Source organism: Vitis riparia, chromosome 4 (assembly GCF_004353265.1).
Source record: "Vitis riparia cultivar Riparia Gloire de Montpellier isolate 1030 chromosome 4, EGFV_Vit.rip_1.0, whole genome shotgun sequence".
Classification (NCBI taxonomy): Eukaryota; Viridiplantae; Streptophyta; class Magnoliopsida; order Vitales; family Vitaceae; genus Vitis; species Vitis riparia.
The window spans coordinates 7,058,014-7,084,391 of record NC_048434.1 but is presented as its reverse complement, the minus strand read 5'-3'; the positions used below and the strand labels follow the sequence as shown (position 1 = coordinate 7,084,391).

General features: G+C 33.1%; 3 protein-coding genes across 3 annotated transcripts; 1 reads left to right on the top strand and 2 right to left on the bottom strand.

Moving 5' to 3' along the window:
- The first annotated feature begins 4,541 nt into the window (after positions 1-4,541).
- LOC117912463 (UBP1-associated proteins 1C-like) lies at positions 4,542-12,394 on the top strand. Its single transcript, XM_034827044.1, has 3 exons — positions 4,542-4,830; positions 4,928-5,298; positions 11,056-12,394. Exons 1-3 carry the CDS (start codon positions 4,737-4,739, stop codon positions 12,151-12,153), a joined length of 1,563 nt encoding a protein of 520 aa, XP_034682935.1. The 5' UTR covers positions 4,542-4,736; the 3' UTR covers positions 12,154-12,394.
- Positions 12,395-14,706: 2,312 nt separating this feature from the next.
- On the bottom strand, positions 14,707-17,098 carry LOC117911984. The gene is made up of 4 exons (XM_034826384.1): positions 16,306-17,098; positions 15,766-15,836; positions 15,324-15,546; positions 14,707-15,052 (listed from the first exon to the last, which is right to left on the bottom strand). The coding sequence occupies exons 1-4, from the start codon at positions 16,411-16,413 to the stop codon at positions 14,918-14,920; spliced, it is 537 nt and encodes a 178-aa protein (XP_034682275.1). The 5' UTR covers positions 16,414-17,098; the 3' UTR covers positions 14,707-14,917.
- A 4,151-nt stretch (positions 17,099-21,249) lies between these two features.
- On the bottom strand, positions 21,250-25,484 carry LOC117913558 (pentatricopeptide repeat-containing protein At4g31850, chloroplastic). Its single transcript, XM_034828556.1, has 2 exons — positions 21,801-25,484; positions 21,250-21,626 (listed from the first exon to the last, which is right to left on the bottom strand). Exon 1 carries the CDS (start codon positions 25,207-25,209, stop codon positions 21,868-21,870), a length of 3,342 nt encoding a protein of 1,113 aa, XP_034684447.1. The 5' UTR covers positions 25,210-25,484; the 3' UTR covers positions 21,250-21,626; positions 21,801-21,867.
- Positions 25,485-26,378: the final 894 nt, after the last annotated feature.

Here is a 26,378-nt window from a genome sequence, read left to right as displayed (position 1 = left end):
CTTATATACATATTTTTACTCATATTTATATCAAACACAAAGTTGATATAATTGTTTGGACTATCAGTTATAAATGGTGGTGTGTTACTAACAATCTTTCCTAACCACTCATGTCAATCCGTTTAGGTTTGACCGATTTCCTAACATATTTTATTAAATCATATCAATCATGATCTTTGGGTTACATGCTAAAGTAGCAACATATTACCCTTACTTCATGACATAGTCCTAGGTTTAAGGATATAGAGTAAATTTTATTGTAGTCTATAAGGGCTCACATGGTGTTGAGGCAGCAATCCATTCAACCACTCTCTTCAATGGTCGTAGATAGCGCATACAATATGATGTGTATGGTATGACGAAGTTCCCACAAGAGTGGGTGTGTCACTCCCTAGCGTCGTATGAATCTTAGTCTAGTTGTTTCCTTAAGCACCTAATATGAGTTTCTTAGCATAATCACTCATCAAACACCTGCATAAGATCTCACATTTGGCTTTGTTTAGGTTATATGAATTTGTGGAATAATTTCAAATTTGAATTCTATATGTTTCATTTTAGCCTATCTAAGGCTACATTCCAAACATGTAGTTTATTTTGCTTTCTTTTTTAGCACCAAAATAAATATCGTTTCATCTTGCTCGCCATCTAAGTGTTAGGGTAATTGCCCATGTGAATGGACCAATTTAAGCCCGGTAACAATCAAATAATGTATGTTGGTGGTATCAATCAAACTAAAATGGAATCTACATCTATGAAAAACAAATGCATAGCATACCCATATATAAAATGTCAAAACAAAAGGAGCCTAAAAACAAAATACAAATCAAAGTCCACAAAGTCCTAAACTCCTCATATGAGTTTGAAAGACATCTTTAGCAATGGTTTTTGGAAACGGATCAACCATCATTCTACTGGTTGAGATATGTTTTAAGACTACCTTCATCTGTGCAATAATGTCTTGAATGTAGTAAAATGAATATCAATGTGTTTGGTTTTGCCATGATATTTAGGATCCTTACTATATGCTAGAGAAGTCATGTTATCACTAAAAATAGTGATGGACTCTTTGACTGGAGGCATGACTTTCAATGTTGAAAGAATCTTCCCACCTAGATAACCTCCTATATGGCCACTGAACAAGCATCATACTTTGACTCCATAGTGGATAGATCAATGTAGGATTTTTTTCTTACTACACCAAGCAATAATGACACCATTAAGTATGAAAGCATATCATGTAGTGGATTTATGCTCATCTCTATCACTAGCCCAATCCGCATCACAATATTCTCTAAATTTTAAGTCTCCACCTTGATAATAGATGACAAAATCTTTAGTCTCTTGGAGATAATGAAAAATCCTTTTAACTGCTCGCACTGAACAGAGCCTGAGTTACTTTGGTAACGACTGACTAATCTAACTACAAAGCATGTCAGGTCAAGTACACAACATAACACACATCAAACTTCCAATTGCACTCACATAAAGAACTTTTGTCATTTGTTTCATTTCCTCATCATTCTTAAGGCATTGGTCAAAGCTCAAGGTGCACCCTTCTCAATAAAGTGTCAATAGGTTTGCAATTTTGCATCTAAAATTGCTCTAGAATCTTCTTAATGTAAGTCTCTTGAGACAAACCAAGAAGTTTTCTTGAGTGATCCCTTATGATCTTAACTTTAAGCACAAAATTTGCTTCCCTCATTTCCTTTATATCAAAAGTGGAGGACAACCATCCTTTGGTAGTGACAACCATATCCATGTTATTTTCAGTAAATAGAATATCATCAACATACAAAGATAGAATGAGGAAGTCTTTCCCCTAATCGTTTGACATACATATAGTGATCCTCTTTCAACATTTCAAAACCAATAGAAATGATTACTTTATGAAATCTAAAGTACTATTGTCTAGATGATTGTTTTAGGTCATAAATTAAATGCTTGAGGTGACATACTTTGCATTCTTATCCCTCAACCTCAAGCTGAATAGGTTGATCCACATAGATCTCCTCATCTAGTTTTCCATTGTGAAATACAATCTTCACATCCATTTGGAAGAGCTTCAAGTCTAAATGTGCAATTATGTGGAGGTTTTCCATATAAAATAATTCTCGTCTTGTGTGTTATATTGTTTTTTAATATTCTCTATATTCTCAAAGGAGTTAATTGTATTAAAAAAATTCATCTTTTTGGGTTATTAAGGTAAAAAGCTAAAAATACCTATTAACCCATTTTCTCTCTCTCCCCTCAAGGTGTTATCCTATTGAATTATTGGGTTTTCAGTTGTAGACCACATGTGTTTAAGTTGAGCTAAACTACTTTTAAAAAATGGTTTAAAAATTATTTTAAAACTCTTCGAGTGCTCAAGCACTAGAAGAGCATTCAAGCACTCTTTGGAGCGCTCAAGCGTTCGTGCAAAGATCCTAATCTCTTTGCCAATATTTTTATTTCCATATTTTAATTGATTTTATTTTGGAAATATGAATTTGATTCCACTAGATATTTAAATTCTATAAATACCATGCTAAAAATGGTTTTGTAACCTAATTTGCCTTCTCATCCTGAAACTCTCATAAATGTTTGTCTTTACATTTGTTGGGTTAAGAAGAAGATCTGCATTCCCTCAGGTGCTAAGGTAAGATCCATTGGGAGCACATGTGGTGTTGTGTTACAGATGTGAAGTTCAATGTAGGTGTTGGAGAGTAAGTCTTATGAATAAATATGTTAGGTAAACTTGTATACTATATTTTTGAACAATGGACTTGTGATTAGAGATCTTTGACCCCATGGTTTTTATATCTACACATTATGTGAGTGGTTTTTCGTTAAAAAAAAAAAAAAAAAAAAAAAAAAAATCTTGTATGTTTTGTATTGAATGTTCTTGGGCTTCCTAAAAGAAATAGTTAAATAATTGAAAAGATTAAATTTTTGGACTTAAAACGTTGAAACATCCATTCACCTTCTCTAGGTGTTACCTAAAGTGAACCTATAAACTTTCACGTTCTATAAAAATAATTTTAAAATTTTCATAGTTTAAACCAAATTGAATTTAATATGAAGCTTGCATTGAAAAAGATGAATTAGTGTAAAAAAGTATTTTAGAAAAATGAGTTGAATATTTATTAAAATGATGAATCCATCTTTTGAAAAGATGAGGTGAACGTAAAAAAGAGTTTGGGTTTAATATAGAAAAAATGATGAAAAGACAAATTCAATATTCAAAAAAATAAATTATCCTTTGACAAATGACTTTTGTGTAAACAATAAATTCATTTTTTCAAAAAATAATTTTAATTTAAAAAAGCATAAGACATAGAAAAGAATCCATTTTGTAATACCCCACATCAAATAAGGGAGAAAGTTTCTAACACTATATAAGTATGAACTCTTTTTAATCATATAAATATGTTTTAAAGTCGTGAGAATACATTTGGGTCTAGAGTAGACAATATCTACATGGTTGGGAACGAGCCGTTATAAATGGTATCAGAGCCGATTCTTGACCTTAGTGTGGGGGTTTGTTTGATCCCATATAAGGTGTTTGTCTGTTTGACTCTGCAATCTCGTGGGACACAATAAAGACATTGTGTTTGCATGGAAGGTCTTTATGATATCTCACATTAGATATAAGAGAAAGTTATTAAAGCTATATATGTATAAGCTCCTTTTAACCTTGCAAATGCATTTTAAAGTCATGAGAGCCCCTTTGAGTTTAGAATGGACAATATCTACATGGTTGGGTGTGAGTCGTTACAAATGGTATTAAAGTTGATCTCTGACCCCAATGTAAGAGTTTGTTTAGCTCCGTGAGGGGTGTCTATTTGTTTGGTCCTTCAATCTCATAAGACACAACAAAGAGGTAGTGTTTACATAGGGGGTGATTATGATATCTCACATCAGATATGAGAGAAAGTTTCTAACGCTATATAAATATATATTTCTCTTAATGATATAGACATGTTTTAAAACCATGAGAGTTTCTTTGGGCTCAAAACAGATAATATCTACACAATTTGGTGCAAGTCGTTACACATTCAATATATTAAAAATTATTGTACGGAATTGTTTTCAAAATCTATTTTCAGAAATAGTTTTTGAGAATAGTTATCAAAAGTAATTTTTAAAATCATTTTTTGATGTTTTTAAAACCAAAAGTCTGTTTGGCAATTAAGAATGTTTTCACCTTATTTTCTACGTTTCTAAATATTTTTTAAAGAATAAATTTTATATGTATTACTTTATTTTCAAATATTTTTTATATTTGTGTCATTATTCTTTAAAATAACCCTAAAACAAACTAGAACAACTAAAATATATTATTGCAAATATTTTTTTTCTATTTTTAATATAAAAAAAAAGGCTTCTTTGTTTTTTTTAAAATTTTTTATTATCATATATACAAGCCGAAAACAAATAAAATATATACCTTGTTTTTATTTTTTAATAATTTTCTTTTTCAATTTTTGATTATATAGAATCTTCCTAAAACAGGAATAGGCGCGGACAGTGGAAGGGCCGTTAGATGAAAGGCGTTTAAAATTAGAACACAACGCCTGTGTTGTGCAGTTGTACAGTCGTACACTACCAGTCCACTCCAATTTGAAAAGTCTCTGGAATTTCCTATTTCATCTCCCACACCAACACTACTCCCCTCCAGTTTGGAAAGTCTTTGCAATTTCCAAATCTAAGGACCAAAATAAAAACCCTAGCTTTCCTCCATTCGCTATCAGATCATCATGCAGTTCCAGTTCAGAGCAGGCGACAAAGGAGCCTCATCCTACGTCCCTCCATCTCCATCCGCTCCGCACTACACTACTCAATCCTTCATTGGTACCATTCCCCTTCAAAATTACACCCTCCTTCTCCATTCTTCGCTTGATTCTCGTTACTGTATTAATCTTTTCTCGGTGTTCTTTTTTCTTTTCAGGTAACTTGTGGAGCGCCACGGAAGACATGGGATCGGAACGTAGGGTCAGGAAGGAGCTTCTTGCGGCGCAAGCGACCATGCGCCATGATATTGAGGCTGAATTGAGGAGGGAGTTGATGATCGAGAGAGAGTTGGCAATTATAAGAGGCGGTGCTGGATTTTCCTTGTTGTTCGAACAACCGATCACGACTTTGCTTCAGCGATGGGGTTTTGAGGAGGGATTGAAGGTGATGACTCGGGTGCTTCATCATGTGCTGCTTCCAGGATTCAAGGACTCTGAGATTTTGGCTTTCATGAGTGGATTAGAAGGTGGCGTCCATGGAAACTCGACAGTTACTAAACCGCTGCCGAATGACGGTGTGCCACCAATGGTAATTACTCGATTTCAAGTCTATTTATTTTCTGCTATTTGTGCAAATGTTACTTATCCTATCTGGATTATTTTGTTGCATCTAATTTGGTGTGGTGGAATTGGATTTATTGTATATTTAGTGATTGAATCGATTTTCCCACTCAGATTGAGTGATTTTTCAATTTCAAGGTTGTTTGTTTGGTAGTTTTAAATATATCCACAACTTCTTTTCTTTGCCCTTCTCTAAATTTATGCAAATTTGGCAAATCATTCCCTAGTGACAGCCTTTAAAAAACCCAATGAATTAGGTGTCGAATCTCATGAAGTGATCTTGGAATGCAGGTGAAGTGCAGATTCAAAGAATGAAAAACGGTTGTAGTGGAAAATTCTTTCTTAGAAAAAACAAGAATTAGTTAAAAACTTCTTAACTACTTGTAATAAACAGTTGAGAAGGTGGATCTTAGGCTCCTTCCTTACCATGGCATGATCGTGGGGAATCCCTAGGGTTGTTCCTTCCTTATCATGAAATAATCCTTGTTATCAATATTTCAACTAAAAGTGTTCACCCATCAATTGGATCCTCTTTATATAATCCTAAGTGAAAAATAGATTGTCTAGTAGGGTAACTGTATTTCAAAGATTTTAATATAAGGGTTGGAAATTTTTTATCCAATTAATTCTTTGAGAATGATTTAATCAATCCCTATAAGAAATTAGGAATGATCAAAACCCAACCAATACAAAGGAGACTTTTTTACATCGAAATAGAAAACTACGAGATCTAGGACCTCAAATCTAAAATTTACCATACAAGATCAAAGACATGTTCTCCAACATTTGTATCATAATCCATGTTCATGATGCAGCACATGGATTGCTCAAGTGAATTTGCCTTTGCCTCTAAAGGGATGCAGGTCTCTTCAACAACCCAGAATTCGCATGGGTATCACTACTATCACCAAAGGTGACATTACCTCCATTGAAATCTTCAAAGGAGGTGAAGAATGACTTATCACCCGTCATATGCCTAGAACACCTGCTATTAAAACACCACTCACTAGGGGCTTTAGCTCTAAGGGTCGTAAAGACAACAATGTACTTAGGCCTATCCTTCCTCAACCACACTTGTTTCACTTTAGATGGTCAACTAGAGGAACTTTTCTTCTTTCTTTTCTTAATATGTAGAATTTTATTTTTTAGGAAATCAAACTCATCCCTTAGTCTATTCAATTGAGACTCATACCTTTCAAAGAATCTACTATGATATCCACTTTGAGTGTGTCTATACTTCTTACAATAAGTGCATAGGGGAGAAATGCTAGATGAGGCTACATGGTTAGGAGTCTCTTCCCTACCTTTAACAAAGATTGTCTCCACTAGTGGGAGTATCAGTTTTGTTAATGTAACGTAAGCCTCTCTTATCTCCATGGGACTTGCATTTATCAAAAATATCTTTTAATTCTTCAGTCCTAGGATGAAAAACTTCATAATTGGAAGAAAGAAAGGTTCTTTGGGATTCAATTTCTCGAGTTAGAGCATCGTTTCTCTCAAGGAGAGATTGATACTTAGTCTTAAGAAACCAAATTTTTTCAACATGATTTATTTTCTCTTCACATAGCATATCAATCTTAGATTTTTGTGAATCAACTCCAAAATTGGCTTTCAAGAACTTTTTAATCAAGCATTGATACTCAAGCAATATGTTAAAGAAATTCAACATTCTATTGATCATTAAATTCACATTCACTATCCGAATCATGCACAAAATCAACAGATGCAACAGAGGTAACATAATCAGTTTGATCATACCTAGTGTCCTCCAAAGCTATGGAATCACTCTCGTTGGAGTCTATGTCACTCCAAGTAGCCTGTATAGATTTTGTAATATCCTTGGAACCAGGACAATCAAAAGAAGCATGTCCCAAACCACCACAATTAAACTATTCAACATTTTTCCCTTTGGAGAATCCCTTGCCTTTTTCTTTTACAAACTTTTCAAAATGTTTTCCTTTTCCTGATTCTTGTTTCCTATTAGTCCTTCTATGAAATTTCAAAGCTTCTTTTACACATTTTGCCATATGGTCAAGTTCTTCTCATCCTACTTTTTCAGAACTTTTAAGATTCTTTTTCCTCATTCTTAGAAGCCTTGAAAGATGATTCTTTAGGCTTCTGAGAGTTTGTAAAGGTCATCTCATAAGTTTGAAGACAACCAACAAGTTCATCAACTCTCATAGAGTCGACGTCCCTACTTTCCTCTATTGCATTAACCTTAAGTCTAAACCTCTTAGAAAGCGATCTTAAAATTTTTCTAACGATCTTAGACTCAGTGATCCTTTCTCCTAGGTTAAGGATGAATTTACCATATCACTAAGCTCATAGTAGAATGTAGAGAAGGTTTAATCCTCTTGCATTCGTATGCTCTCAAATCTAGATGTGGGCATTTGGATTTTAGACAACTTCACAGCTGAAATGCCTTCATGAGTTTACTGCGAGGATGTCCCAGGCCTTTTAGCATGCTTGTAGGTGGCTACCCTACAAACCTCGTTAAGACTCACCCTATGAAATATGTTATACAAGGCCTAAGCATTAGCCTCACTACCTTCATTATCCAATTTATCCCACTCTTGCTTAGGTTTGAGTTCCCCAATAGATCTTCTAGAAACATCTAATTTCAGTGAGGGTCCCCATCCAAAGTCCACCAAATTCCTAATTCTTTCACCTTACATTTTTAGAAAAAAATTCATTCAAGCCTTCCAACGGGGATAGTTACTCCCATCAAAATATGGTGGATTATTAATGGAAGCACCCACCTTTGGTTGCCATTGTTCCATACTGGATTAGTAAGATCGAGAAAAAAATCATATTTTTATTTAAAGGTCTACTCTAATACCAATTGAAAAACCTAATGTCCAACAAGGTAAGGCCTAGAGGGAGGTGAATGGGTTATCTTTTAAAGATTTTAAAATAAGGGTTGAAAATTTTAATCCAATTTAAACTTGTGAAAGGGATTTAAACCTTTTTAACTAAATTGAACCCTAATAGATTAAAGAGATCAATGAAAAAATCAATTACACACTAGAGACAATGATTTTTACATCGAAAACCTCCACACTGACTGTGAAGATAAAAAAACCATAAGATCCAAAACCTTAGATCAAACAGCAATTATTTGAAATCAAGATACACAAATCTACCTAACTACTTACTCTCCAGTACTCATATCATGATCCACATCTGCAACCCAACACCTCAAATGCTCCAATGGATTTGTCTCAACCTCTGAGGGGATGCAATTCCTTCAATAACCCAGAATTCGAATATACAAATTATTGAGAGTTTCTTTAGAATGATCAAGCAATGTAGGTTTTTCTCACAAAAGCATCCAACCCTAAAACGAGTTTAGGAAGGGTATATATAGGTTCGGAGACCTAGAGGATTGGAAATGGATTTTTCCATAAAAAGTAAATCGTTATTTTCCAAAAAAAGAGAACTGCAGAATATGGCAGAATCAAAACGAGCGCTCGAGCAAACTTAAACACTGTTCAATTATTTAAGTGCTTGAGCGGTGGCTTTAGCACTAGCATTTTGGCCAATGCTTGAGCATTCCCATTAAGCCAAATTAATTTTTTAACAAGTTTTAGCTCAAATTTAAGAACCTAACCCAATCCAACCCCTTTTCAAACCTAACTTGCCATGTAGACAAACCTTTTTAAACTTACCTATGACAATTCAATTGAATAAATGGCAACCTTGAGTCTTCAATGGAGAGTAAGCCACTATCTGAAAAGGTTCCTATGTTGGAATGAAAAAGGATAAAATTGCCAACAAATAAATTGAAAACATAATGCCCTAACACAAGCCACTTCCCAAAAGAAAAGATTTGCAACATAGGTTGCATCGAGGGCCTTTTTACACCTATAAAATGTGCCATTTTAGAAAACTATCAATCACAACAAATACCAAATATATACCTTTTTCTGTTCGAGGGAACCCCAATATAAAGTCCACACTAACCTCTATCCAGGGAGCTGTAGGTACTGGTAAAGGCTGCATAAGCCAGCATTATATTGCTGGCCCTTTTGAAACTTGGCATACATGGCATCTATCTACATGTAAAGCTCACCTCATGTGTGTGTGGATTTGCTTGTGCATGTAATTTTTATAATGAAGTTGTGATTATTAGCTCTGTCGCCATTGACAAGAATAGGATGCTATCAATCATGATTCTTTTTAGGTTTCAATAGGTGAATTCTCTAAGCCTCATTTCTTTTGGTAGGATACTCATGACTTATTGGTTAAAACTCTGTACGATTTGGCACTTCATATTTGATTTGCAAATGAATCCTTTCCTTGATTTTCTAGTTTGTTGTAAAACTTTTTATTAGTTTCATATCATTTTCTCTCCAACATTACTTAGAAATGTCTAATTAGTGAATGACTTAGCAAATTCATGGGGTATGTAGACTATTAACTTGTTATGTTACACACACATCTAACAATCACCTTGGCACTCTTTAGGTCTGTCATGCAGACACATTTGTCAGCCTCTATAATAGTATCCTTTATTATGAAAATGAATAAGTGGTAATACTCAAAGAATGGTCTCAATAAAGTAACATACAGAATTTTGAGTTATGAATATGTCGCTCTTTTTCTTTGTTGGACACTCCTATCACTCACCTATGAAAGCAGGGGTGTTGGATGCATTCATTACTCATGCACTCAGTCATGTTTAATACAAGTACTACACACATTTCCCAGGTAACTGAAATATTGCTCATGAGTCCCTAAATGTTGATCTAGCTTTGTTATCAATAAGTATGTGCTACAAAGATCACTTACCTCTTAGGAGTATTGTAAATGATTATCAATTTTTTTACAATACTTAAAGACTCATGTACCAAAAAACTGTTATACCCATGGTTTCTTTTAAATTATTCCTGAGGCTGAGGTTGTTTGAATTAGTGAAGTGTCTAATATGTTCTACAATTATTAAGTATTCAACGTCATATTTGTAGAAAAAAGGTAAATGATGCTGCAGTAAATTCCCATGGGAAGTCGATATTTAAAAAACCTCTGAAGTGATCAATTATGTATATGTGTTTGTCTTTTGTCACATTGGTCAATGAGATTTACATTTGGTAACTGAGTGTGCTCTCATATGAGTATGTTGCTAACAGGGAAAAGCTAGGCCTTCAAGCTGGCATTAGGGGCCCAACTATGCAGCAGGCATCTTCTTTCCTAGATGATGCTTCAACTGCTATAAATCCATCCTGAGGATTATTCATTTTTTTTTTTAACAGAGCTACATTATATTAAAGTGAATATTCTTGTAGATTTTCATGCAATAAGGAGAAAGAACTAGATAGAAGGAATTCAATTTGGGGGAGAAGAAAAATATTGATTGTTGTCTATTAGTGACTGTTCCTACAAATCATTAGCATGTTGGATTTTTCCTTATTTTTTTATTGTAGTTGTTTTTGTCATTAATCTTAATAAGCAGGACTATCCAAAGATGTAGTCTTTATCCATGTTACAGACTACACTCGAGCATACAAAAATTATTCACATGGTAAATACATTTTGTACACTGAGATGTGTGTAACAATTCTGTAGCTAATTTATGCATGAGAATGGGAGTGTGATAGGCTAATCTTTGCTTGCTGCATTTTCCTTCTTTTAAGACCCAATACCTATGCTTTCTACTCTAGTTTTGAGCAAGAAGTGGCTTTGGGAATTTAAGTGGGGTTGACATGTTATTATTATTTCAATGCAGGCCATGCCTGTTGGGATAAAGAGGAAGGCAGAAGTAGCCGGTGGTGATCAGGCATCTTCATCTAGCAAAAAGAAGAAAACAGAAAATAAATGGACCTGCCCACTCTGTCAAGTGAGTGCTACTTGTGAACGAGGTTTGCAAGATCACTTCCGGGGAAAGAAGCATGAGGCCAAGGAGGCATCACTTAAAAAAAGTGAAGAAATGAGCCAAAAGATTTGCAGACCTGATCCATTTCCCGATGGAGATGAGGGCAAATCACAGGTGAGAGAAAAGCAGAAGGATAAAAAATTTTGGTGCCCAATTTGTGAGATTAGCACCAACAACCAGGCGTTGATGGAAATGCATTGGAATGGAAAGAAGCACATGGCAAAACTCAGGAAAAAATCTGGAACTCTCAGGGCCATATCCTCGCCTGATGATGCCCAAGACATTGGAAAAACAACAGCCACAGGGGAAGATGCTTCACCAAGTAATGCTGAAAGGACAGAGGAAATAGAAGCCCAAGAGGATATGTGCAAAGGAGACAAGTTGCTACCGAACATAAGGCAGACAAATCTAAAATTCTGGTGCCAAACCTGTAAGATTGGAACCACTAGTGAAGACTTGATGAAAAAGCATCAAAATGGAAAGAAGCACGTGGCGAAACTCAAGAAAAATTCTGGAACTCTCATGGCCATATCCTCCTTGCCTGATGATGCCCAAGAAGTTGGAGAAACAACAGCCACAGAGGAGGCTGCTTCACCAAGCAATGCTGAAGGGAATGAGGAAATAGAAGCCCAAGAGGATATGACCGAAGAACAAGACAAGTTGCTAGTGAACAAAAAGCAGACAAATCTAAAATTCTGGTGTGAAACCTGTAAGATTGGAACCACCAGTGAAGACTTAATGAAAGAACATCAGAATGGAAAGAAGCACATGACCCTGCTAAGGAAAAATGGTGGAGCTCTCATCACCATATCCATCTTACCAGATAATGTTGAAAATGATGGAGAAACAACAACCAAGAAGAAAATGAATGATTCAACGGCCAATGCAGACAAAAACAAGGAAACAGAAGTAGATGATGAAATTAAAATGGAAGCAGGATGGCAACAATGAAAACTGCTCTGTAGAATGGGGTAAACAACATCAGCTTACTGGATTATTCAAGTAGGGGCAAGAGCACTGGATTGTAAATTATAACTGCTTCCTCAGGTATCTCTCCTTTGGACCATTAGGTAGGTAAAAAGATGCAAGAAATTTATTAGTATTCTCTTCTAGTGATAGGCTCAAAGTAACAATTTTTCCATATTTGACTGAACATTACTCTCAAATCAACTCTTTCCATTCTATTAGCTCACTCAGGATTATCTACTCAAGGGTTTGTTTTGAAACTCAACTTGGAGTGTAAACCTTTTGCAAGTTGCAGAAGCGGAAAGGGAACATTTAAAATTCATGGTTATGTTTGGTTATCATAAAAATTAGAAGGAAAATGTGAGGGAAAGAGGAAAAGTATAAAGAAAAATGGAGAAAAATAAAAAATAAAAATAAAAAATAGGTTTGAACTCAATAAATTATTTTTATATGTTTCTTTAAACTCGATTTACTTATTTTCTTCATTAAATAATTTTAAAATATATAATTTTTTGATCAATTTTAGAGAGAGAGAGAGAATAGATTTACAATTATTATCAAATAATTTTCCTCTCAAGAATTTTTTTTTTTTTTTTTTTAGGGAAAGAGTGCGTAAGTTTGTCTTTGGTAAATCAACTTAATGATGTAATTTAAGTCATTAAATTGATTAACATAAATATGTTAATGGTAACTTATTTTTAAATATCTTTTATCACATTTACCTATATTTTACAACTATAACTCTTGATTGGCAACTCATTTTTTATGGTAAATATTTGTTTAGTTATCTTAGGTATTAATAATACTTTAAATATTAATGTTGAACAAATAAATTTATTACTTAAAATTAATGAAAATATAAATATTCATTAAAATTAATAAGGTAAATCTGTCATTATGATGATTTAAAATAAATTTAAATTTATTAAATAGGATTAATATTTAATATAAAAATAAATAATAACTTTGAAGTCAATAATTTAACTGAAAATCATTTATTAAACAATAAATATTAAATTTTATCAAACCCTTTAATGAGTGTGAGAGGTACGAGGAAAAAGCTAAAGATTGATCAATTGATCTTTATTCAAAATTGATGAATCTAAGTCCCAAACACAATCGATCAATGCGTTTCATCAAACCTTAATTTAATGAAGGCGACTAATAAAAAAATTAGTAAAGGATTTAGTAAAACATGAAAGGCGCAATAAAATTAAAAAAAAAAATTGAAAAGTTTAGGAGTTGTTTGATAATTTTTTTAAAAAATAGTTTTAAAAAACAATTTTAAAAAATTGTTTCTAATATTTTGTAAAACAAAAGTCTATTTGAAAACTTAAAATATTTTTAACTTGTTTTTAAATATTTTTAAAAATAATTTTATATCTAACATTTTATTTTTAATCATTCTACATATTTGTATAATTATTTTTTAAGATAACTTTTAGAAAACAATTAAAAGATGTTTCCTGAAAACAGTTTTTGTTATGAAACGTGTTTTTCTAGTTTTTTATTTGAAAATAAAAAACTATTTTTAAAATCAGGTACTAAAGAGACCTTAGTACCCATTTGAATACACCTCTTATTTTTTATTTTTAAAATAAAAAAAATTAAAATTAAAAAAAGAGTAGAAACTTACTTGTGACCTCAACTTTTTTATTTCCTCAAATTTTATTTATGAAAGTGATTTTTAAAGATTTAAGAAAAAATTGTTTTTATATAAAAGTTTCAAAAGTGTATCCAAACCATGTAGATAGCGTTGTAAGAGTTTTGATCCTTACTTTTAGATAAAAAAATTCCTATTTTATGTTTTTAAAATTAAAAAAAAAATAGTAATACCTTTTACATTGAAAAAATAATGGTTTTGAAATATGTATAAAAAAATTGAGATATCTGGTAATGAGAGCTAAAGATTAAATTTCAAAGGTATTTATGAACTTTGAATAAAGATTATACTTGTAGATCTTAAGATTAAATTTCAAAAACCCATGATATCGTATTGTGATAATACAATTGCCATTAACATAATTTATAACCTAATTCATCACGATTGAACTAAGTTAATAAAAGTTTTATAAATTTTACAAATGAAAAGTTGATAGTAGTCAAGTGTGCATGATTGAATTGTTGAGTTTTTTTATATTTTCCATAGCTAGGTGTTATATGGTTGTATAATATTACATAAATCCTGAAATCTTGCAAGGATCAATTTATTTCTTTGTTAAATTCTTATATAGCTTTGTACAAATACCTTAGAATTATTTTCTCTCATTTTCTCTCTAACTTCAACAAACATACTCCTAAAGAAGAGGTTGCAGATGCGCTTACAATGAAGCAAGATGACAGTGATTCTATCCCCTTTCAACTTGGCCATCAGTGCCCCTTGGCTTCTTCATAGGCATTCCTTTCTTTGCAATCTCAAATTCTGGCCATAGCTCACCTTCCAAGCCAATCTCTAAAGCGTTCCCTACTTCTCCCTCTTACTAATAAGCCAATATTTCCTCTATTCATCACATTCATAGGAAAATTAATACACACATATGCATATATAGTGAGCCCAGAAGCATTAACATGTAAGATATAATTCCTATGATTTGGTTAATGGGTGTTCCACATTTTCATGTGTACTGATTTATCAGATACTCCCTTTCCAGTTTGCACTGAAAAAGGAAAGGAATAAAAAAAATACAAAGAAAAAATAAAATAAAATCTCAATCATAATCATCCATTGAAGGACTAATCCAAGGGAAATTTAGACCTTCAAAGCCACTGGATCTTGCCATGAGATTTTCTTCTTCCCCTTTTTGTCATTGATCAAGCAATTCTTAGGCTTCCCCCTGACTCTCGGTGGCTCCATAACAGCTTCTTCTCCCATTCTCTCACCACCCTGTAATGGTAGAACACAAATCAAGTGATTAATACAGTTCCATTTTTTAACTCCATATAAAACAACCATGTTGCAAAAAAATTCCAAGTTGCAAGTCCAAATTCATTCCAAATCGTGGATATTCTCCGCCCTTAAAGAGAAATAGACTTTATTTTTTACAATTTTGAGTCTATATCCAAATTCATTCCTATTGAATATGCTGAAACCATCATAAACAACAAATTCAAATTCATATTAAACACAGAAAGTTCTAAATTCAAATTCAATTTACCAAAATCAGGCCTGCAGGAGGTGGTGGCCTTTTCAGAACAGCTCCATTGGCACTAGGATTCCTTGTTTTTGCAATCTTTTTGCTCTTTACATCAACTCCATTGACATGAGGGTTCTTCTGCTTTGGAAGCTTTTTGCTTTGAATGTCTGGATTTTGCAGTGGCTCTGGTTTGGGTGGTGGAGATTGGATTTTTGATAGATACCTATACCTTCCTCTCAAGAATCTGAAATTCAGAGTAAACAAACAGTCTCCAATTCGTAAATTTTCCATGAACCACTATTCGATTTCAAAGTAGCTTTTCCTTTGCTTTCTAACATATCAAATAAAGGCAACTTTCTAGCTCATTTTTGTGTCTTCTCTAAATTTTCTCAGTAACCAAACAAAGCAATACAGAAAATAAACCGATTACATTCAAATTTAAGATCCAGAAAAAAGACATTACCGAACTTCAGCCAAAAGGGTTTCTCTCTTCTGATTTGCTGCCAGTAGTTTCCTCTTCTTTGCCACAAATTCCTATAAGAAGATTGGCATAAAACCCAATTGAGGACCAATGGAGGATGATCAAATTAATCAAAACCTCATCAAATATCAAAAACCTTATATTCTTTTTATTGGTCGTGAGAAAGTAGGAAAAATACAGAAACATAAAGTATAATGTTGAATTTCAAAACGTAGACGGAATTCTATTTTCTAGTTTCATTTTTTTCCCAAGTTTTCTCACCAGCCAAACAGAAGTTAATTTTCTGAGTTTTTTTGTCAGAAAACCAAAGAACTACTATAAAATCAATACATGCTAAGGACATAAAATCAAATCAAAGAAAGATTAGCTAAATGGGGTTTCACAGAAACATTAAACAAAAAAAAAAAAAAAACAATCGAAGAAAGAAATCAACAAACACGAAATTCGAAACCCTAGATCTTCGATAAAAAGAGAAGAAAAGCAAACCCACAAAAAAATAAATAACTAAATAAAAGCCCTCACCTTTTGTAATTCCAAGTAATCCTGCAATAGACTTTGATGTTTGAACCCAACCCTAACTTCATCGCCAAGAGCACGAGACTGCCGAGAAGCCAAAGGAACCCTCTTCATCTTCTTCCTCAAACTTGCATCCCCAATAACAGAAAACCCAGATTAAGCCCAGAAAACGGAGACCCAGATCAAATATAGGGACAGAAAGACGAGAGAGAGAGTGGGTGAGAATCCATTAAACCCACAAACAAAACTTGGAAATAAAGCAAAGAAGAAACAACCGCAAACCCAATACGTGGATAAGGATTGGGATTGAAGAGAGAGGGAGAGAGAACAAAAGGGGGATGTAATTATAGAGAGAGAAAGTAGAAGGAGCGAAGGTCGCGTCTGTGTATGTAGTTTTTGTCTCTGAAAGACATGGAGAAAGTGAGAAGCCCAAAAGGCCCATAAAGATTGGGAGGAGAGTAGTGAAGAAGAAGGGGTATTTGTGGGAAGATGCGGTGTAGAATAGCAGTGGTTGGAGGACATTTGAAGACACATATCTTTCCTTCTCTCCTATCTTTCCATCTTTCCTTTTTTTTGTTTTTCTCCTCTATTCTACATAAATTTTGGTCCAGCTGGGCCATTTTAGAGAGAGAAAAAATAAACCCAAGGGAGAGAGAGAGAGAGGGTTGTGTTGTTTCTTTGTTTCTTCTTGGAGGGGTTGGTTGTTGATTTGGTTCTAGAGAGAGAAAGTCTTCTCATAGAGATAGAGAGAGAAAGAGAGGTTGTGCAGAATCAGCAGGAGATAAATGGCTACTGTTTGTTGAGGACTTTGCAGCTTGTTCCTATGAACCCTTATAGTCATGGTGGTCTTTATTTAAATGACCAAAATGCCCTCCTCATTTATCACAAATTACCATAATATCCTTCTATTTTTATTTATTTTTTATTCTCATATTTTCATTTTATTTGTATATATATTTGTAATTTTCATATTTTTATTTCCCATGATTCATGGGTTGTCGATTTCTTTCTCTTTTTCCAAAAATATTTTACATTTTAAACCGATAGTTTTTCCTTTTAAAATTTTTTTCTTTTTTTTATTTAAGACAATAATTAATGATAATGATAATTATTACTATTATTAGAAAAGACAAAATAAAAATTTAAATAAAGATTGACTAAAAACATAAGAGTTACTTTTAAAATGGTGGAATTAGGAATTTAATGGCACAAATTAAATATGTATATATATCAAATTTATTATAATTATCCTTCCTTTATTCTTAAAATATACTTTTTCTTAACCTCATCTTCCCAGAGCTCATTAACATCCCAATCTTTATTTTTTTTTTTATTGTTCTATTTTATTATATATGAAATAAATAATTAAAATTTTATTATTTAAACTTCAATTAACTTTTAAGAATTTATTTTTATCTTATATGAAAAATAGAGAAATTAACTTCTCAAAGAAAACACTTTTATTAAAATCACTTCAAATTATCAAACACAATCTAAGAGTTCATTTCACAATAATTTTAAAAAATGTTTTTAACTTAAAAAAAATGTTTAACAAAATTTAGGAAATACTTTTTAAAATCTAAAAAATCATTTATAATGTTTTTTTTTTACATAGAAAAAACATTTTGAGTAGAAATGCTATCAAATTTTAGAAAATATTTATATCATTTCTAATACTTAAAAAAATTTCAAATATTAAAAACATTAAAAATTCTTTCTAAAATCACTGTCAAATACACTCTAAAAATATGTTTAACAATGTTTTTATTGAAATCATTTTCTTTAAAAGTGTTTTTTAAAATAATCATATATCAAGTATTTTTCATGAAACATTACAAGTAATTTTTCAAAATTCAAAAAGTGTTTTTAAAATTTTGCTAAATACAAGGTGATTTCTTAACACTGAAAAAGGGACTCTATGAATCTTGCCCCCTAAAGTAATTTCCCGGCTCACCCATCTCACATGATGTGATTACTTGACTAACATGAGCCAACCTGCACAATCAATTACTGAAACAGAAACAGAAAGAGATCAGTTTTGTTCAAATATCACTGGGTTTTCAAGAACCATTCAACCAGAAACAGAACCCATATCCTCAAAATGAATTTTGTCTTACATTTCACATTGAATCCAAAAATTAAACCAAGAGACATGATAAAAAAAATTGGGGAATACCAGGAAGATACAATGAAGGATGGAAGAAATAATACTTATCAGGACATAAGTCCACTGCTATCTGGGTCATAGAAAACTCTGCCAACACATAGCAAAAGCTTTTTCACAAGCAAAACAAATAGCCACAACCTAGTGCATCTAATGAAGCATTCAAGATTACTTTCAAAATAACTCATCAAGAATACCACAGAACACTCTCAGTAACTCACTGATCAATAACATTTTCTGATATCGCCGATTCAATGTACGTTTCTCGCTATATAGAAAATGCCAATGACAAACAAAGTAGATCTAAAGATGGCACTGGCTGGATTCAGCAATCTGTAATTGAAAATTTAAACTTATGCACTTGAACTGAATAAGAAATGGAGATTGCAAAGAAAATCATGCACTTTCAAGGGAGGTAAGGAAAAGCTTAGAATTTATTATAACTTTAGAAAATATAACTTAAAAATAAGTTTTCTTGCTCGAAACTCAAAGCACTAAGCAAATCGCTCATAGCAAACAAGTTTTTGTGACTAATTTGTTCATGAACTGATACTGAATAGCATCTGCATATTACTTTAACAATTCAAATGTAAAAATCAAGTATAGCATAGTTATTAGGAATCCTCTTCTCCCTACTTATGCAGCATAGAAAAACCGAGAAAAAGATGCAAGTACATAGTTGGAAGTTGGATTTGACAAGTCTGGTACATGAAACCCATAATTGGTTGCAACCATCAGTGAGCATAACTGGAGAAACAACTAGAGACATCTTCTCCACAGCACAGAAGTACCAGCATTTCCAAATTGGACTCCATATCCAGATATGGTGTTATTTTGGATGACAATTTTCCTTTATGCTTTAATCTATGAGATCTGAAAAGTGCAATCCATCAATATCGGCCATCAACTTGACAACTACACAATGGAAAGAGCTTCTAGGACTCACCCATGGGGAGAACTTACAGTTCAAAACCTATCAATAGCAGCTCTAATGCTCAAGAATCATTGATTAAGGAAACAACCTTCGAGAAAGTACTTAGTTCCTGATAATAGACAAAAATAAAAACATACACAAAAAAAAGGTAACCAGAAAAGAATAGAGCCCCTCAATATCTCTACAACCCGATAATTATCCTGTATAAGTATTCATCTGAAATGTGTTCCCAGGAAAAGTAACAGTACTAATAAAACAAAGTAAAAGGAATGAAGAACCTGAGGATGCAAGGGAAGAAACTGCCTTCTCACCTTCTACTGTACAGCAGATAAACATGCAAAGTAGTCGACAGAGTTCTGACTTGAGAGTCCAGCTTAATTGAAAAAAGTAGGATTATAGGAGGTCTGAATTATTCTAGTGAAGCCTGAATTTGCACAGGGAAATCCCCAAGTCTATACTTACATGTTGCAGGCAATGTGCACAGCTGAACAGAAACCATACACTAATAACAGAAGTCATTGATGTCTTCAACCCCAAATTATACAAAGTTAAATAGGCCTTATAACAATGTTTTGATATCTCAGTTCAACTTAAACTTTCCAAGGTTAAGGATATCCGGTAGGCTTATTTGGTAGATCTTGCCTTGGCACTGGATACGAAAAGCCCATCTGATACACTCTTACATCAGTCAATCAGTCAATCAGTCATTCACTTTTTAGATTAACCATAGTTGTTAACTCATAAAACATATTCATTTTTCTATTTTTCTATATCATGTATTATAAGTTTTTTTATATAGGGAAAAAAATAAGAAAATAAAAAAATATATATTCATATACATGTCTATGCGTATGTGTGTGTACGTATACAGTATATATACATATATATGTTTGTATATATATGTATTGAAAACATGAAGTATAGAGTAATATATAGCTAATTTCATAATAGATGGTAGAATTTAAAGGGTTAAATTATGTCATACCATATGAAGACATTAAATACTAGAGTTTTGAAAAGTTCAATTTAACAAAATATAAGTTTAATGCATAGGTATATCACAAAATCCACAAAAATAAACTTTTTGAATTTTTAGATATAATTTTTAGTTCCAAAGTCTAATTAAGCATATGTACTTATGTGTTGTCAATATGTATGGCTTTATGTGCCATCTCCAAAGATCCAATTTTTCATGTTTGTTGATCATTCTTTCCCCAACAAAAAAATAAAATAAAATAATTTATAAAAAAAATTAATGTGTTTAGTAAAAAAATTTATTCACCAGTCACCATTATTTTCAACATCAACATTAAAATTATTCAAATGAAAACTTCCAATATTTATAATAAAAATAAATTTATTTAACTTCCAACATTGCCTTTGACAATAAGAATGTAGTTTTTTTATGTAGAATTATTTTACTTTTTTCTCTCTTTTATGATCAATTTCTAATCTTATTTTACAATTTTAAACAATTAACATAAGAAATTCCTTTGCTGAAAAAAATTTTGAATTTGATTTTTCTTAAAAATTATGAAAAACAGTTAAAGGTTTATGTATCGTGTATCATATAATGTATTATATCTATATTATAAGATACATTTAAGATCATGCACAGATTACAATACGTATTGATTTACATTAAAAATATATCATATCATTGTATCCTATCATGTATTGTAAATTTTTAACAACCATGCTAATGACCTCTTCGCAGAACAACCTATTCTCCTTCCAAGTGAACCCTTTCAAATAAATCTTAGGACAATGACCTTGACAAAACAGATGCATCAAGATCTACGAACAATTTGATTGCTTATACAGATAAATACTTGCATATGTAAGACTAGAATGAATAAAAACAGTATATATATATATACACAGTAAAATAAACTGTCTTATTGAATGACAAGATACGCCAAACAGGCAAAGCAAGGATGTGACAAAATATGTCATTTACATAGTCCAATCAATGTGTTTTCGTACAGAACAAGACAACCATAGTTTACAACAGTATTCACAGTACTCATGGATAACAATTTGGAAAACGTCGCTCGCACCTTAAATATATGGCCCAGTATTGCAGAATCTGCTGGAGGCAGGTATGTTAACTACCAAACTTGCAGAAGCATCCGCTGCTAGAAGATGTAAAATCAATTGCCACAAAATTATATTTGTATGTATGCCCCCATGACCAAAATCATCAACAAAAATGGGGCTGGATCATCCCTGGCAAGAACCATGCGTAAACAAAACTAAATTATTGAAAAGAAAAAGAAGAAAAAGAAAAAACCCCATTAATTAAACTGATGAAAAGATGGTCAGAAAGTACAGTTTCTTGAAGAAAAATGTCAGCTATTGCTTCCAGGATTTTAGAGGAAGAGCTAAAGAAGGGATTAGTACCTAGGACATCCCAAGCCTATAGATCAGCAAGCACAACAAATGAGTGGACCACCACATCTCTTAGATGTCAAGATTGATTAGGAAGTTGCGCAAATGTTCCTGTATTGGGTCTGCAGCCCCCAACCATCATCTTCTTGTAGACTGCATATGCACGGTCAGGGTTACCTGACATGCTATGCCCGCGAATGAGAGCATTATAAGTAAACACATTAGGTTCAAGGCCTTTAAGTTGGAGTTCCTCATACATCTTTCCCGCTTCCTCTACCATTCCAGCAATCCCAAGATTGAGAATTAAGGCATTGTAGGTGTAAAGATCAGGAGTAATCCCTCTATTCCGCATCTCATCAAAAAGAGAAAGAGCTTCCTCCACCCTCCGTGATCTTCCAAGACCATTGATCATAAGGTTATAGCAAACCAAATCAGGATCCAGGCCAGAAAGCTTTAGTTCCTCGAAGTAGTGCAGAGCATCATCCACTTTCCCCGCCATGCAAAGGCAATCCACCATAATGCTGTAGGATTTCAAATCTGGTCTTATTCCCTCTTTAACCATCCTTCTAAACAACTCACAAGCAGTTTCCACATCACCCTGTTTCCCAAATCCATTCATAAGAATATTGTAAAGCGGACAGTTAGGCATGCATCCATAATCCAGCATCTCCTCAAAGAACTGCTTCGCTTCCTCCAGTCTTCCTGACTTCAAAAGGCCATCAATAAGAGGGCCATATGTCCAAGGAGTTGGGGAGAAATCTCCACTCATAAGGTCATAGTATAAATCTATAGCCTTATCTAAGCTATTAGATTTCACAAGACCGAAGATGACTATGTTATGAGTTATTCTGTTAGGTTTGCAGCCCCTAAAGAGCATCTCTTCATACAAATCAAAAAGTTCTTTGATCTTTCCAGACTTCCCAAGGGTATCAAGGAACAGGTTGTAGGTGAAAACATCAGGTGTACAGCCAGCATTCTTCATCTTATAAAAAAGACCCCAAGCCATTTCAGTGAGCCGGGCTTTGAGGAGCCCATCAATTAGAGAATTATATGCTTCTAGCGATGGTGTAATACAAAAACTTTTGGTAAGTTTCAGGAACACATTGTAGGCATCACCAGCTTTCCCATGTTTGCACAAAAACTTAATTAATGGTATCAATACTGAGTCATCCTCACAAATCCCATTACATACCAAACTTTCAGCAAATAATATAGACTGGCCTATTTCAGCTTCTATCAAAATCCCTCCCATTAAATCTTCCCAAAAAGACCCATCTGCACGATCTCCAACATGATGAACAAATTCCTTGGCAACCCTAAAAGCATCCTCAATTCGCCCATCTTTTATGACACCAGGAAGGAGGGTGCACAAAGTTACATAATCAGGATAAATCACTTTCTTCATTTGATGGAATAACCAGAATGCATAATTAACTCTGTTTTCTTTAATCAAGCCATAAATGACGGTGTTGTATGTTAAAACATCTGGAAAACAATTCATTTCCGTCATTCTAAATAGCATCTTCAAGGCCAAATCAACCTCACCATTCTTGCAAAGGCAGTCTAGAAGTGTGTTGAAAGATATTGTATTTGGAGGACAATCATCTGCAATCATACCCCTGAATAGCGCAGTGGCCTTTTGGACTCTTCCCTCTTTTCCCAAACCAGCTAGTAACGTATTGTAAGTCACAACTGTAGGGGCAAGCTTCATTTCCTTCATTCTTTGAAACATTTTCCATGCCTCATCTACCCGATCGGCCTTGTAAAGTGTGTCAATCAGAGAATTGATAATGACAACTTCAGGATCACACCCATTTTCCTCCATCTCCGAGAGCAAATTAATGGCATCATCAACTCTCCCAGCCTTACCATAGCATCTCATCATAATATTATAGGTTATAGCATCTGGAGCAAGCCCACATTTTTTAAGTCCATTAAAGAACTCTTTTGCCTCTTCAAGCCTCCCTTGTTCTGCAAGACTATATAAAGATGCATTACAAGCAACAATATTAGGAACAATTCCATTAGTTTTCATCTTCTCAAATGTCTTGATAGCTTTGCCGAATTCTCCTGACTTTCCATAGTAGTCAATGAAAAGGATGTAAGTGTAAGCAGTGGTTTCAAGACCAAGAGATTCCATACTGTTGAAAAGTCCTAATGCATCATCTAATCTATTTAGTCTCAAAAGCCCACAAATCAAAGTATTGTAAGTATGAAGATTTGGTGCCACCCCTTGCTTTTTCATGACATCTAATGTACCAAATGCTTCATCGACTTTCCCCACTTTACATAAAGCATCAATAAGTATGGTGAAGGTAACCACATCAGGAAGATAACCATCAGCTTCCATTTCACTCCAAAATTCTTTTATGGCATCCAAGTCTCCATGGTCACTAAACTTGTCCAATAAAGTTATGTAAGTTACTCGATCAGGTTTATGGCTGCTTGCTTTCATCTTTAGAAACAATTCCTTTGCATTATTAAGCTTCCCAGCATTACAAAGAGCATCAATGAGAACTGTATAAGTAACAACATCAGGACCACATCCTGCATCATCCATCCTTTTCAAAATCCCATAAGCCTCATCAATTTTTCCTGCCCTCCCCAATATTCTAATGCATATGGTAAATGTGTAAATATTAGGCCTCAATCCCAAGCTTTCCATCTCTTGTAACAAACCCATTACAGTTTCAATATCCCTTCTCTTCCCCAGTGCTACCATAAGTGCAGAGTAAGTCTTGAGACTGGGCTTAATCCCTTCAGACACCATTCTTCTATACACCTTCAAAGCCTCCCTACAAAAACCAGATTTAAGAAGCAAATGGATCAACCCAATATACGAATACCCGTTCAAAACAAACCCCACTTTTCTCATCTTTTCAAGCGCAACTGGGGCTTCCCGAAGCCCTCCCCTTATATAAAGAACCTTAAAAATAGTCAAGTAAGTGTTTATACTCCTCTTTATGATTTGCTTTTGCATCAAATTAAACACAGCCACCATATCCTCCACCCTCCTATGAGCCCTCAACATTTCAAGCACGTAATTGCATGTCTCTGTGGTGTGAATGACTCTGGGCATTTCCGCCACAGAATTAAAGAAAGAAAAGGCCTGGTTCGGGTCTGAAATCGACTTTAAAACCCTATAAACTTCCTCAGAAGACATAGTACTTTCCGGCTTCCTTTTCACGACCACCACATCAAATGAGCTTCTAATCACAAACCCACAAACACCCACTTGTTTTTTCCTGTGTTTCTTCCAATTCACCCTACACCCAGATGGCAAAACGTTCAAATTCCGAATTTTGATTCCCCCTAACGACTCATTACAGCTCAAAACGGAGGGTTTAGTCCCAGTTACAGCACAACCATACTTGAACTTACTACAACAACTACTTGAAGAGGAGAGTATTATCACATCCATGGAGAGAGTATCAGAAACAAAAGAATTTACATAAAAGCGTGAACCTCACAAATCAGAAACACTAGGCGTCCTTTGAATGAGTGATGCTTGTTGAAGTGCTTGTGAGAGAGCAAGACATTGCAGTATTATTGAAATTAGGATATCCTTACCTGAACCTTGGCACTGAGACAGATAAAGAGAGGGAGAGAGAATTTGAAAAATGAGAAAGCAAGGATAATTGCAGAATCTGTGGTTGGCTGTTCTTGGCTGTGAGATATTTTCTCTGGGAGTTGACATGGGATAACGGGGTTTAGGCTTTTAGCTCCACTCAACCATAACTACGGACCCAAAAATTATATTATTTCATCAGTGAATTTAAACAAATTAATTATATGGTAGTTCTTCAAAAATTATATTATTTCGTGGTTTTAGGATGAATTCCAATTTTCACAGAGGAATAAAAATGAATATTTTGTTTTCACTGCTATTTCCTTTCTTAAATAATAATAGATTTGGTAACTCTAATTCTTATATCTAGATACATATAGGGATGTCCTGAGGTGATAATTTGTTTTCTGGTAAGTAAAAATTAAAAATAAATAAATAAATTTGTGAATAATATCCATATGCTTTAAAATAATTTTTTATTTTCAATTAAAAAAAATCTCAAGAATTTGTTTTTGCTCAATAATAAAAACCTATTGGTGTATAATTTAAAAACAAATTTGCTTTTAAAAAATTATTCCATTATTTAGTTGTTGTTTTTTAGGAATAATTTTTTAAAACAAAGTAAACTAGAGAATTGTTCCCATCTTTTTTCACTTGAGAAAATGAATTTCAATTTTATTGAATTTATTAATAAGTTTAATAATTTTTTTAAAATAATTTAAAACTAAAAAATATATATATAATGATTATAAAAAACAATAGACATAATTAATGTTTTAAATTATTTAATAAATCTTGTAATTCTTAGAATAATTTAAGTTTTACAAAATTGATTAAATAATTAGATATTAAATAAAATAATTCAAAATGTCATCTTCCTAATTGAGCATATAATGAAAATTTTGGTTCATTTATAACTTAAAAAATTAAATTTTATTTGTTTTTACATTCATTTAAAATAGAATAGAATTATAGTTATTATTTTTTAACAAAAAATTAATTATGATGTTAATATCCATATT